The sequence below is a fragment of the Emydura macquarii genome, unplaced genomic scaffold, assembly GCF_026122565.2.
Source record: "Emydura macquarii macquarii isolate MOO-44397 ecotype Brisbane River unplaced genomic scaffold, CSIRO-AGI_Emac_v2 contig_2292, whole genome shotgun sequence".
In the NCBI taxonomy this organism is placed as follows: Eukaryota; Metazoa; Chordata; order Testudines; family Chelidae; genus Emydura; species Emydura macquarii.
Genome location: NW_027132429.1, coordinates 3,328,382 through 3,342,272, shown reverse-complemented (window position 1 = coordinate 3,342,272; position 13,891 = coordinate 3,328,382). Strand labels below are relative to the sequence as shown.

At 58.3% G+C, this 13,891-nt stretch overlaps 1 protein-coding gene across 2 annotated transcripts in view; it reads right to left on the bottom strand.

Moving 5' to 3' along the window:
- Positions 1 to 296: 296 nt before the first annotated feature.
- The window catches only part of DNMT1 (DNA methyltransferase 1), a 32,395-nt gene continuing 18,800 nt past the window's right edge, over positions 297 to 13,891 (bottom strand). For both annotated transcript variants that reach the window (XM_067560633.1, XM_067560632.1), the window contains exons 18-34: positions 13,172 to 13,287; positions 12,429 to 12,630; positions 11,637 to 11,770; positions 10,751 to 10,924; positions 9,303 to 9,524; positions 8,298 to 8,490; positions 7,500 to 7,590; positions 6,462 to 6,596; positions 5,426 to 5,708; positions 4,282 to 4,423; positions 3,773 to 3,939; positions 3,387 to 3,564; positions 2,800 to 2,995; positions 2,211 to 2,374; positions 1,758 to 1,874; positions 1,205 to 1,295; positions 297 to 690 (exon numbers count right to left, since the gene is read on the bottom strand). In XM_067560633.1, the coding sequence (XP_067416734.1) occupies positions 653 to 690; positions 1,205 to 1,295; positions 1,758 to 1,874; positions 2,211 to 2,374; positions 2,800 to 2,995; positions 3,387 to 3,564; positions 3,773 to 3,939; positions 4,282 to 4,423; positions 5,426 to 5,708; positions 6,462 to 6,596; positions 7,500 to 7,590; positions 8,298 to 8,490; positions 9,303 to 9,524; positions 10,751 to 10,924; positions 11,637 to 11,770; positions 12,429 to 12,630; positions 13,172 to 13,287 (2,643 nt within the window). In that variant the 3' untranslated portion in view covers positions 297 to 652. The remainder of the gene's footprint in view (positions 691 to 1,204; positions 1,296 to 1,757; positions 1,875 to 2,210; positions 2,375 to 2,799; positions 2,996 to 3,386; positions 3,565 to 3,772; positions 3,940 to 4,281; positions 4,424 to 5,425; positions 5,709 to 6,461; positions 6,597 to 7,499; positions 7,591 to 8,297; positions 8,491 to 9,302; positions 9,525 to 10,750; positions 10,925 to 11,636; positions 11,771 to 12,428; positions 12,631 to 13,171; positions 13,288 to 13,891) is intronic.

The following is a 13,891-nucleotide window of genomic DNA, read 5'->3' as shown; positions in this document are numbered from 1 at the left end:
AGGGCGCACTGCATGCTGGGAGCTGCACCTGGTGTGGGGGGAGAGCTGGGGGGGCACAGCCCCTGGCTGCCGGCTCTCACGGCTCGTGGAGGGTCTCACACATTCGCGGCTTTCGCCTAAAGGAAAGGGCAGCATGGATGCTGGAGCGGGAGGGGCTCCTCCGTCACGCACACTCCAGCCACGCCGGGGCTTGCTGGGCTCGTGTGTCTTAGCAGACGCACAAACAAAGCAGAAGTCGCCTCTCTCCGTGTAGACGCCAGCGCCAGGAAGGGGAAGCAGGAGAGTCGCCCAGGGTATAATTTATAGGAGAGATTTATTGAAGAAATATTACAACATATAAAACTACATAAAGTATTAATTTCCACTTGTATAAAGTGGTTGATTATTTCCAGTACAATGCATAATAAAATCATCATCCTTAAAATCCAGACAGCATGGTGGGGGCACTGCACAGCTGATCACTAAAATGATGATTAGTTGATAATCTGACCATCACATACAGCTTCCAAGGTCAGTCAAGGAGACGAACACTGGTCACGAGTACAGCTGAACAGAGAGACACCTCTCATCATGTCGGAAAACGAACAAAACAAAAAATCAGTGCATGTTTGGGAGTCCAGGTGCCGGGACGCACAGATGGAAGATTGACAAGTTAGTCTGCAATTTCCATCTTTTCTGGTTTGCTGGTATCTGTGAAGGAACAAGACACACCATTGGCCCAGAAGGCAGGCTGACAGCAGAGTCCCCGTAACAGCTTCCATTTCAGCACTGGCCCCTTTCTACGATGTTCCTCCCCTGCCTTTCAGAATGTACTTCCCGTCTGATCGTGACAACCGAGAGAGAGCTGCTCTGATGGACGGGAGGGCTGAGCACGCCAGCACCAGCTGGAAAGCAAGCCGTGATCCCGGGAAGGGCAGGTTACTAAGCTGCAATTCCAGCCTGGTACGGCGTCACAAGGCAGCACGCACTGAAGACATGGGGCAGCCGACAGTTCCAGAGTGCCGCGCTCCGATCAGCGGGCCGTACGTTACAGACCAGACGCTCCCATCTTTGGCCAATAACCCAGATGCACCAAGCAGCACAGCCCAGGTACAGCTGCTCTCGTGCTGGCGGGTTTGGGCCAGCGGCAGGGCAGCTGTACTGGAGTGTACAGCAGCAATTTCCAGCTAAAGGAGGCCAGTCGCCCCACCGAGCCCAGAGATACCTGTGACACCCTCTTTCATTTTCGCCAACACACACGACTTGATCTCCAACCCGATGGATTTCGCCAGAGGCGGAGGCACTGCGTTCCCCACCTGTGAAGAGAAGCGGGGCAGCGGTGAGCTCACACGGGCTCAGCCCTTCCGTGCTGATCCAGGCCAGGGGACATGGTTTAACAGCAGCACAGCTTTCGTGGCACCTGCAGCGATCACGCCCCACGACCTCATTCTGAGCCAGCTTCTCTCCTGATCTGGGCATCCCACTGCAGAAGCAGCCCAGAGTAGCCTCCGATTTGCCAGCGGAAGGTCCCGGGGCTCCTTACTTCAGCCTTGTGTTAAAGGCAGGGGCTCTGACCCTCCATCACACTGCGCCTTGTGTGCTCACTCATGCACACAGCCACTTCGCACGGATGTGAACGGAGGAGTGGAGGGGGAGGACCAGGCCTGGATCTGCTCAGAACTACTGCGCTGTGTGCAAACACATACACTTGGAAAACCCGGCTCCCCCAGGGCTTCGTCCCCCGCTCACGAGTATCTCCCGCGGGAGCCAACACTCACCTGCCTGTGCTTGTCCAGGATGTTCCCGAACAGTCTGTAGGTATCAGGGAAGCCCTGGGACCGCGCACACTCCCGCACGCTCACCACCCGGTGCTGCTCCGGATGAAGCACTCGGCCCTGGGAAAGGGAACCGCGAACTGAGACCAAAGACCAAATCCCTTGGGAGCCAAACGTCCTGAGTGCGGCAGCAAGAAAGGAGGTGCCAGGGGAGAAGCTGCTCCGTTCCCTACAGCGCACATGCTAGAGAAAGGGCTGCCGCGGTTGGTCCCGGCGCAAGAGTTCATCTTGCTCACTGGTGATTTAACCCACGGCAACAAGCTATGCAGCGACATCCAGTGGGGTCTCTGCTCCCTCACACCCCGTCTTTAAACCCCTTCCACAAACACAGCAGCAGCCCCGGGTCTTACCCCAATCGCCCGGCTGGCAGCTGCCCTAAGGGACGCACCCACGCACCTGTTTGCCCATGGGCTCCGGGTTGGTGACGGTGGTGCTGAAGAATCCATCCCACTCCAGCCGCCCATACAGCCCGGCCCAGTGGTTGTGCCGATTGCCAGTGTGGGGCAGGCACCAGGGGATGAGGGTGTTGAACTGTCGGTCTGCAGGGTCACACGGTTTACCTGGGGGACAGAACAGAGTGCAGGGATTTCCCTTGAGCCTTGCTCTGAACTAGGGGCCAAGGAGGGGTCTAGAGGGGAGGATCGGTAAGAAGCCGGGCGGACACGGAACCCTAGGAATTAAGCAGCATGGAATTTACACATTGTGTTTAACCTGTGGAACTCACTGCCCCAAGATGAAAACAGAAAACAAAGACTAGGCATGGGTGCGAGAACAGCAGATGCAGTCTTTGCTCATTAGAATGAGAAGGGGTCTCAGTCTCCAAGGGGGAAGTACTTGGCAGGCCCCACCTCCCCCAGGACAGTTCCAGTGCCTCTCCCCGGAAGCACCCCTTGGTGACTGGGCCCTGCAGCAGTATTCCCGCGCACCAGCTCTTTCTTGGGCAATTCTCTGCCTCCCCAACAATCTGCGAGCACAAGCCCCGTACCTTCCGCACAGGAGCACACCCCCCGTAACGCTCCCGTGCTGCTGCGCCCGTTCTTCTTCTCATGGTGAGTGTACCGCAGCTTCCGGGTGGTGGTGCCGTCCGACAGCCGCACCTCGATGTTGGGCAGGTCACGCCAGTCTGAGCCCGGGGCCAGGGGAACGTGTCTCATCCGAGCTGCTACCAGCGCACTCATATCCTGCAAGGCCAAACCCAGGATCCAGCCTTACCTCCCTGCCGCAGCCCACCGACCCCAGCGTCCCTAACCCTCCCCACAGCGGGGTCTCAGCATGCAGGCGGCTGCCACTGCTTGGTAGCTGGGAGCCAGGCAGAGCCAGGTTAACCTGGGGGTAAATCTGTCACACACCGTGTGTGACCTTGGGGAAGTCACCGAATCTCTCTGGACCGCACATTCCCATCTGTGATCCCTCCCTGGGCTATGGGGCAGGGCCAGTCTCTCGTTCTGTGTCTACGCAGGGCCCGGCCCAACGGGGGTTTGATCCCAGTCGGGGCATCCGGGTGCTACTGCGAACCATTGCAGCCGCTGCCCCGCGAGGGGCACGCACGGTCTGAACAACGGAAGCATGCACCTTGCAGATGTGATCCCTGAGGATGGGCTGATACTGGGAGCCCCTGATCTGCCTCTGGAACCAGGACTGGGGTTCCCCGTTGTAAGAGATCTCAAGTGCCGAGGCGCCATTCCTGATCTCCGGCAGGTCGGACATGGTGTCCCGCACCGTGATGGTTCGGAAGGGACCCGAGTACGTCCTAGGAGGAATGCAGAAAGTGTCACCCAGCTAGTCCCAGGTCACCCTTGCATCACTGAGCGCCCGGCTTCAGACAGGGGCACGTCTCAGAGCAGACTGGTCCCTTCCATGGCATCCAGGACATCTTGAGCCGGGAGGCCAGGACCCTCGTGCCAAGGGCCCCTTCCACACCCAACGCCTGGGTGCAGCAAAGCCAAGGAGGCGCTCACCTGGTTATATTGCTGACAAACTTCTTGTCGTCCACCACGACGCTCAGCTGGCAGGCCCGGGGCGCGAACACGTGCAGGGGCTCGGGGAACATGGGCAGCTTTTCTCCAGGGGCCGCCGCGAGGACGATCGCCCGTCTGCGGGTCTGGGCCACGCCATACTGCCCCGCCTGGACGCAGGGAGAGCGTCTGAGCACACGCTGACACGGGCTCGCGTCCCCCGCACACCGGAGAGGGACTTGGTGCCCTGAGCCTGATGCACCAGCTGCCCGGAAAGCAGCAGAACTGGGAATGTCCCAAGGGGAGCAGCTCCAAAGGGTCCAGTGGGTGAACGTCCCCCCGTGGAGACCCTGCTCCAATTCTCACCCCAAGCCAGAGCGGAAGAAGTTTGGCAGAGGTGGGGGGTCTCAGCCCAGTCGACTCTCTGGTCAGGGCTGGAAAAGGAAGGCGGCATCCGTCGGAGCAGGGCGCCCACCCCACGGCCCCAATCCCGGCCGGCGCCTGGCTCCTACCTGCAGCACCCCGAAGGTGCACTGGTAGCCCATTCGCACGAGGCACCGCAGGGTGAGCTTCAGCACCATGGAGCGCTTGAAGGAGACAAAGTTCCTGACGTTCTCCAGCAGGAAGAAGCGGGGCCGGTAGTAGTCACAGTAACTGCACGTGGGGACGAGTGAGATCAGAGACCAGCTCGCAGCCGGGGGCTCCTGCCGGGCTAGCCCCAGTGCCAGAACTAGCCCCTTCCCCACATGCTTTACGTGAACTTTTTGTGCCGTTCTGGTTACTCGCTCGCAAGCTCCCTCAACGGCCCCAGTGGCTCTGCGGGGTACAGCCAGGGCCGGCGACAGCAAATACCATCACACGCCTGCACCAAGCAATCCCGGCCGCACTCCGGTGCAGCACGCCGGGCGGGTCCCTCTAGGCTGTGCCGCGACTGGGCCCTGAGCTCTCCCCGCTCTCCCACCAGGAGCCAGCAGCTGTTTTCCCCACAGTGGTCGGGGACGGAGAGCGAGCGGCTTCTCTAGAGTCTGCCAGGGCCCGGCAGGGATGGCTCCCATGCTGCTTCCGACTCGTTCGGCCGCACAGACTGGCTCACTGCAGTTTCCCACCCGCACAGCCGCTGCAGGGGGAGCCTGTTCTCCCCAGGTTCCAGAGAGAGCGTCTCCCGGGTCCCAACCCGGTGCCCCACCACTGCACCTCCTTCCTACCCCACCGACGGTTACGCGGTCATTGGGAGAGTCCTCAACAGCCCCTTGCACCCTCCTCTTCCTCCTGGGGGGCAGAGGACTGGGATTCCTGGGCTCTTCGACCTTGGGGTAAGACATCCCCCACATGGTCGTGCCTCAGTTTCCCACAGGTATGGCCCGTACCCTAATGCCAGGGACAGGTGGTCGTAGTCCATCCCTGCTGGCAAATCCACCATTCAGTCGTGCCAGGCCCCAAGCAGCCTACGCCTGGGGAGGAGAGCTGGGGCCCAGAGCGCTGGGCACCGGCAGCACCTGGAGACCCAGTCTGCATTCCCCTAACAGGGCATGCCCAGGCAGAGCCCACCTGCTCCGATTCTCACATGCAGGGGGCTGCTTTCAGGCATGGCAGCGGCCGCACACACACCCAGACAACGGGGAGCCGGGCCGCGGACGGCCAGGCCTGGCCCCTCACCTGAGAAAGGAGACCACCAGGGAGTTCTTGAACTTGGAGTAGGTGCGGGAGTTGAAGCGGTTCATGCCACTGAAGCCCTGGCAGGGCGGGCCACCGCACAGCATCTCCACATCCCCCTTCTGCGGCAGCTTCTGGCTCAGCGAGTTGGTCTTCTCGCCAGACATGACCAACTTCAGCAGCACGTTGCAGTCCTCGGTGAACACGGTGGTGCCGGGGTTATTGAGGCGGAAGGCCTGGGCAGCCGGCTCCCACATCTCAATGGCCCACAGCGTCTCCGAGATGCCTGGCGAGGGAAAGGGAGCAGAGGACTTTAGGCCCAGCAGGTTGTGTGAGAATCAAGCTCCCAGCAGGCACCTCACCACATCACACCACTCCCATTGGCCTCGGCCCTGTCATTTTCCAGCAGCAGGTGTGCGTTTGGCTCAGAGTCTGGTGAGAGGAGCACTGGACTGGGATTCAGGACGTCTGGGTTCTATTCCCGCCTCTGCCACGAACCTTGGGCAAGTCCCTTTCCCGCCCTGTGCCTCAGTTTCCCCACCAGCCCCGGGTCTATCTAGACTGTGAGCTCTTTGGGCCAGGGACTGATTCATACTAGCATCTGTGCAGCGCCCAGCCTGAGAGCACCAGAGGCTCTGTCTGGAGGCAGGAAATCAGCAGTGGAATTCCATGGCCTTTGCTACATATGGGGGTTGCGACCCCCAGGTGGTCATGAGCGACAAGTGGGGTGGGGGGGATGTTGCGACCTGCTGTAAAGCAAAGCAAATCCTGCTCCCTCACCCCCCACACACTCACCCTTCGAAGTCCAGTATTCGTTGGCAACACCCCGATAGCTGCTAATGGTTAATCTACGGCTTGTGTGGCAAATATAAGGGGGTCACACACATTTTTGCCAAGGCCAAGAAACTAGGGGCCCTTCTGGGACTCAGTCCTAGCTGGGACCTGCAGGCACCGCTATCCTAGAAATAATTCACAGCCAAGAGACGCAAGTACAAAGGCTCCTCCCCATCCCTGCAGCAACCCCCTCCCTCCTCCTTGCCTGCTTGGTGGAACCCCTCAGACAGGCCCCCACAGCCGGAGAACACATCCAGGGTTCGCAGTTTGGGCAGTTTCACCTCAGCGGCCCCCTGCTCACTCTGCTCCGCGGCCGGCACAGATTTCCCTTTGCCTTTGCCTGCGTGGGGAAAGGAGAGACGTTTGTGCCAGCACACGGGGTCTCCAGCCACGGTCAGGGCAGCCCAAAAACTGCAGGCTCGGTCGCGCTCTAACAGGCACTTGTGGGTCTCACGAAGAGAAGAAAGGGTTAAGCGGCTGGCTCCCAAAGGGCCGGCTGGCACCACCCAGCATTAGAAAAATCAGTCAACACCCGCCCCCCCAGTCTATTTCCCTTCTCGTGTTTGAAAGGCAGATCACTTAAAACACCAGCTTAAAGCCACCCTCCTGGCTGACAACCGTTTAACTCACTAGTGCTAGGACCTCCCCTGGGTTTACTGCAACAGAAGAACGTCTCGACCTTCCCAACGTTGGACAGTCCTTTGTCCCCACCACCCCCAGCCGGGGAGGTACGTTGGCCATTTCCCCTCTGTGTGTGGGTCTTTCACGCAGCAACAGGGAGAGAATAAAGCATGTTCTCAACAGAACAAACGTGTGACTGCAAAGCGACGAGTACCAGCAAGACGGCCTGGGCAGGTGCAAGGCTGAGGGCACCTCTGTTCCAAGTCTGTGCAGCACCCAGCACAAGGAGGGCTGGGCTGTGGCTGGGGTCCTGGGCGCTACCGTAACACACCTAATCAACAATGTACAGCGCCCAGCACAAGGGGGGGCCGGACCGTGACGAGGGCGTCTGATACATCACCCAGAAAACAACTCGACGGTTTGGACGTGGGTTACGGTTTCACGTCTCTTTAAAATGCTGCAGGCGACAGACCTGACCGTTAGCCCGAACAGGCATTTCTAGCACCTGCTTCACTTCCAATACCACTTCCACAACAGCTTCAGGGCAAGCTGTGCAATAGTACGGCGCAGACGCAGCTACCAAGAGGTTGCAAGAGACAAAAGCGCCATGATTCAGGCCTACCTTTCCCCTTGCCTTTCCCTTTGCCTTTATTTCCAGATCTACGGGCATGGTTCGGAGGGTCTTCGAAGCTCTTGGTTTTTGCATTGTAAGCCTACAAAGAGTAGAAGGGTTAGAGCAGCACAGAACTGGCAGACGGCCGTAAAGCTTTTGAGCGGAGCTGGCGTCTGGGAGTTGCAGGGGAACGCTGTCTTCGTGAGGACTATGTCGCTCCATTTAATATAAGACAAACCAGACCCCACACACCCCCAGTTATCAATTGAAATGTCAAGGCCTGGAGGTCGCAAGCCCCCGTGTGATTCTGCAAACTGCCCCCTGTAAGCTGGTCGGGCCCTCATCTCCACAGCAAAGCAATCCACTGCATGATGGCGACATGCTTCTGGTGGGTATTGGAGGGGGCTTTTCTGCGTCTCTTTGGACTCCCCTGAGAACTGCTCTGGCCTGCTCAGGTCAGATACGCTGCTTCCCGTCAAAAAGCTCAGCAGAGTCGAGCAGCATTCAGCAACAGCGTCTTTGACGACGAGCACCCCACAATCTGGGTTTACAAACCGACGCTGCCATGGCCCGGCAGGGTTTGCAAGATACACTGCGTTCACCAGCAGGGACAAAGGGTTCCTGAGACTTGTGACAGAGGACAGTTTGGAGCCCGTGCCACAGAATTCCGATTCGGACATTTACGATGGGCAAGTCAGTTCTAGCAACCCCTCATGCCAGCGCCTCCGTTAGCTACAACCCCCAGGTGCCATGCACGTGAAAGCAGAGCTGTGCCACGCCGCCTTAGTCCCCACCCCCAGACGTTACCTCCAGGAAGTAGAAACGGTCAGAGCCACTGGCAGAATAGTCCTGAATACATTCCGGCAGGTCCTCGCCGTACTCCACTGCACAGCGTCCCTGCACGGCCTTGAAATCCAGCGTCACTTCCTCGTCGCTCCAGTAGAGCAGGTTGATGTCAGAGTGGTAACTGGCTTTCACAGACTTGTGGGTGTTCTCAGGCCTGCAACCAACAAGTCACTTGCACTATGGAGCGGGGTTTTCTTTTTGTAAAATAAAAGGGGGGTAACTAGGAAGGGGAGGGCATTGTACCCTGGCTTCCCCCAGTGCACTGCTTGGTTTCCAGCATCCACTGTTGTGTAAAGTCTCATCTTAGAGGAATCAGTCAGGAATGCTTCCCCAAACCCCGCACGCCGTCAGCGGGTGCTGAACGTTAGATCTGCTCTGGTAGACAAGGCAGTAGGACATACAAAGAGCGAGAGTAGCTCTTGATGGATGACCCTAGAGTGTGGGCTGAGCAAGGCTGAGAGGAAACCTGGGAACAGTGCAGAGCCTGGACAGAAGGCTTGAACTGAGCATTGGGTTAGGTGTGCCTACACTACAGCTGGGAGTGTGTTCCCGGCTCAGACAGACAGACAGACAGACATGCGCTAGCTGTGCTCAATCTAGCATGCCAGAAACGGCAGCCTAGCTGGGTGTAGAATCGGCTGCAGCTCAGGGTCGTCATTGGAGTATGTACCCAGGGGTCTGGGAAGGTTTGTCCTCAGACAGACAGCCTGAGATGCCGCCCGCTCATGCTATCCTGGCCACAGGGCTGGCCTGGCTGCCTGAGCTGCGAAGCACCCTCCTAGCTGCAGCGTAGACGGACCCTTATGGTTAACTCCTGGGTTAACAGAGCCAAGCCGCAGGGAGAGTTCACGTCTGTCCGAACACCACGGGGCAAGGTGGAGACAGCACCTTCTTGTGCTGCTCCTCCAAAAATGGACCTTCCCGAGGCCCCGCCAGAGTCTGAGCCCAGCCCCGGCTGCTGCTCACCTGTAGAATTTGTAGATCCGCAGCTTGATGTCGGCCTCGTTGGGCTTGCCGTTGCTGCGTATGTTGCAGAAGATCTCCTTGATGCGGCCCACGCGGTACGGGTCAGGGGCGTCCTGGTTGCTGCCCTTGATGTACTCGGAGGACTTGCGGTAGTGCTCTGGGTACAGCTCCTCGTCCACAGCCTCCTTCTTGGGGCGCTTGGCTGGGCTGGCCAGCTTCATGCTGGGGTTGGGGAGAGCGCAGCAAGGGGTAAGACATGCTAGCACTGCAGCACGGGCTGCCCTCCACCCCTCGGGGCACCCTCCAAGTGCTCCTGCCCGGCAGCGACTGCTGCTCTGACAAGGCAGAACACTGCTGTAGCAGGAACGTACGAGGTCTAGCGGGTCCCTTCTCCTGATGTGCAGCTCGGGCATTTTTAGAGACACCTCAGAGCCCAGAGGCTGCCTCCTCCGTGTGAGAGCACAGCCCACCTGCTCTACCCTGGTAGCACACCTCTGGCCAGCTGCTGCAGAGGAAGGTGCCACACAGCCTCTGAGGTCGCAAGTTCTTTGGGGCGGGGACCGTTCTGCACTTGTACAGAACCTAGCGCCAGGGAGGCCTGGTCCATGCTGGGCTCCCAGGCACCACCAAAAGACAAAGCCGAGACTCCTCTGCACGCAGCGGCGCGACATTTAGGTCTCGGCTTTATTACAGCTAGCGACTCGGTGCAGCCATTCCCCGGATATACACCCAGAGAACGCTCTCCTCTGCTACTGGCGAGCTGCTTATAGAACAAGGCTACCCATGTTTCAGCCACGCCAGCAACGTGTCTAGCTACGCAGAGTCCCCTCCCCGCCCCAGAGAGAGACATTTTGTTCCCCCTCACCCAGCAATTGTAACTGGCTATGGCGATAAACCAACTAAAGAAGCTCAGTCTGTTTAGTGTGACCAAGGGAAGGTTAAGAAGTGACTTGATCCCACTCCACGAGTAGCTACGTGGGGCGGAGCGGAGCGGAGGGCAGGGCTTCTTAACCTCGCAGAAAGGCAGAACGAGATCTAGTGGCTGGAAGCTGAATCCAGAGCAAAAACTCAGACTAGAAATAAGGTGCAGATGTTTACCAGGGAGGGTGATTAAGCATGGGACCCATTCATCTAAGGACGGGTGGATTCTCGGTCACACACACTCTAAATCAAGACCACGTCTTCCTGTAAGAACCGCTCCAGTTCAAGCAGGAGTTCTGGGCTGGCTGAAGGAATCCCTGGGGCAGGATTTCTGGCTGATGCACTGCAGGGGGTCAGACCGGATGGTCGTCATGGTCCCTTCTCCTCTTAAAAATCTAGGAATCCATTTACGCTGGCTTGTTTGGTGCTTAGTTTACAGATGAAGCACAGCCTGGTGTGTTCTCGGTTCTCTGCCTGTGAATAAACCCTGCCAAGAGCCGCCCCCCACCCGCCGGGTAAGAACCAACCTGAAGGAGAAAGCCTCCGGCAGGAGGAAAACACCGTCTCCTATCCTGTACTGCACGCCGTTCTTCGTCGCCAGGCCGTAAAACATCTTCCCGTCCACCTCTTCTAGGGGCTCCATGACTTTGAGTATTTCCTTCTGCCTCACCTCCTCCAAGCGCGCGCAGCTCATGCAGAACCTGCGGGGAAAGCAGAGGGCTCTGAGCTGGATGCGAAAGGCGGCTGGCTGGACCATGCCCAGAGGTAGGGCAGGAACTGGCCCATCTGCGAAGCATGTTAATGAGCTGAGATATTTTGGGTGCTGCATACCACCCTTTGTCTGGCCGGCAAGCTCTGGGGGCAGACACTGTCTATTCCGTACACAGCACCTAGCACACTAGGCGCCTGATCCCTGTCTGGCGCACCTGGACACTCCTGCAAGACAAACACCACAGCTGCTGCTTTCCACACACATCCCCGAACTGCAGCGTGGGGGGGTTGGTTTTTGGGGTGGGGCGGATTTATCAGCACTCCTGAGCCAAGACAGAAGTTGAAAATACGACTAGATAAAACAGTGCTTTGTGTGTATTAGACAACAATGTTCTTCCAAGAAGCACGAAGCTGCCGTCAGAACAGACACCCAGACAGCTGAGCTAAGACAACAAAAACCAACCAGCCTGCCCCTGGTGCTTTGACGCTTTATGACCATTATGCTGCTCCAAGACGAAATTCACTCTCCATGCACAAACTCTGCCTGCCTAGAGGTGGGCAAAGGACACACTGCAGCACACTGCGTACAAACAAAGCAGAGCGCAGGGGAATTCGGTCTAACTGAGAGAAGATGGAGCCTTTTGTTCAGTGCAGTTGGCAGCCCATTTTTAGCTCTTTTAGTAGCAAACCCAACACACTCACTTGTATTTGTTGTCTTCCAAGGGCTGGAGCTTCGGAGGAGACTCGAACCTGGCATACTCTTGATCATACCACATTTGGTAGAAATAGGTTCTGCCGTCATCTTCCACCATCTTAATCTCCATGTCCAGCCCTCCCTGTGGGGAAAGAGAAATCACAGGAGTCCTGTAGCCTAGGGGCGAGCAGTTGGGCTGGCCCCGCCGCCGGACACAGAACTTAACAACAAGCAGCGTCACACGTGGCGGGAAGGGAAGAACCTGTGTCCCTGTTCAGACTTCTCTGGAGGAGGTTATGCAAACCGAGGCTGTGCGCAATTCCTAGAACGAAAGGGTGCAGCCAACCGGACGTCAGGAACCTGGGCTCTGTTCCCTGCTCTGCCACTGATCTGCGGTGAGACTAGCAGCTTCCTCTCCCCCCTCCATCTCGCTCACCCGTTTCCACTGTAAGTTCCTCCGAGCAGGGCCCATCTCTCACTCTCTGTGCACTCAGCACCTAGTGCAAGGGGGCTCTGACCTCAGTGGAGCCTCCAGGTGCTACTGGGACACACACCACCCAGCCAATGTCACCAGACAGCTGGCTGCTCCCCGCTCAGTAGCAGGGCTTTTGCCACTCGGACACTAGCTCAATGATCAGCTGAGCACTTTTAAGCAATTGCCACTTGGTGACGCACCATGACAAGCAGAGACAAGCCCTGCTTGCCTCTGTTCACTCCTGGCCCACGCAGAGGTTACCGAAGCCACAATCTCCCACTTGCCCGCCGGATGCTGGCCAGCCGGACATCTTTGCAGCACCCACCTCCAAGGACCAGTTCTCTGAGGGAGCCTTGTAGATGACGTTCACTTTGCCGTGGATGTAGGACAGCTGCATGTCCTCGCACTCGTCTACCAGGAAGAGCTCCAGCGAGTCGGACGTCTTCCCCAGGACGGTGTCGATGCCCTGGCAGAACCAGTGCGCGTGGAACATTTGCCCACTGCTGTCTTCCCACAGCGCAGTGACCCTGGAAGGGAAGGGCTTGTGTTTTAGCACGGTCCCAAGGGAAAGATGCTTTCCTCATCGCTGGACGGGCTACGAAACCTTCACTCTGAGCAGTGAAGAGACCCATCAGAGAGGTGGCAGGGACCAGGGGAGCGCTCTGTACTGGGACTCAGGAGACCTGGGTTCCCTTCCCTGCCCTGCTGGGTGAGCCTGGGCAAGTCACCTCCTAGCCCAGAGCCGGAGATTCCCTCCCACCCACCTGTGACGTGTACTTCGACGGAGCTCTTCGGGGCGGATCTCTACCCATGTATACGCATGTGCAGCTGCCAGCACAAGGGAGCCCTGAGCTAGGCTGGGCCTCTAGGACTTCCCGTCCCACAAATCAGCAGCAGCAGTAGCGGTGAAGAACAAGGGCCCCACTTAGCCGAGACTGCCAGCATCAGAGCAGGAAGCACACGTGTGAGATCACTGAAGGACACACCTGCAATCCCTGCACCGGCACCGTCCCAGAGCCCCTCCCCGGACACATACGGGTGCACGCTCGCTCCAGGACCGCCACAAACCTGGCTAGGTAGAGAGGCTTCGAGGGCTCGTCGGGGCTGACAGAAACGCAGTCCCCCACCTCCAGGGTCTCCGAATCGATGCACACCTTCTGGTAATAGTCCTTCTTCCCGTCACGCTGCAGACAAAGGCTCATTATTAAAGGCGGCAGGAAAGCCATTAAATGGTATTTTCTCATTTCTCTCGTGGCAGAGAGCTAGAGACCCGTCCCCGTCCGACAGCACACACCACACAGGTCCCTCTCCTACGGAGCCCGGGAGCTGACAGCCGCGACTCTCTGGCTCAAGCTGCAGCAGCTCCTGCTCTTAGCTCCAGAGGTGCCTGGTTCCATCCCCGGGGTGCTGCCCTGAGGGCAGCCATCACCCGCACATTGGAGGGTTTCATCAGCCCTCGCTCTAGGAGGCCCTGGTGGGGTTGGAGCAGCTGTGAATGCTGAGCCAGCTCTTCCCAGAGACAGTGGTTCTGGTCGCCACCTTCCAGCCACTCCCCGGCCGGGGCGCCCATATATGCTCAGCCACCCCGCAGGCCACCACCCCGGCCTGCGAACAACCTTTCGGAAGACTGGACAATCCCAGCGTGATGCTAGGTTTTAACAAGGCCTGGAGTCACGCCGGGAACAAGGAAAGGGTCAGATTTAACAGGCCCACAAACTCCTGCTCAAGTCTGCTCCCTATACAGCGCGCTGGCAAAACATCCCAGCGTGGACAAAAGATTAAGAGGCG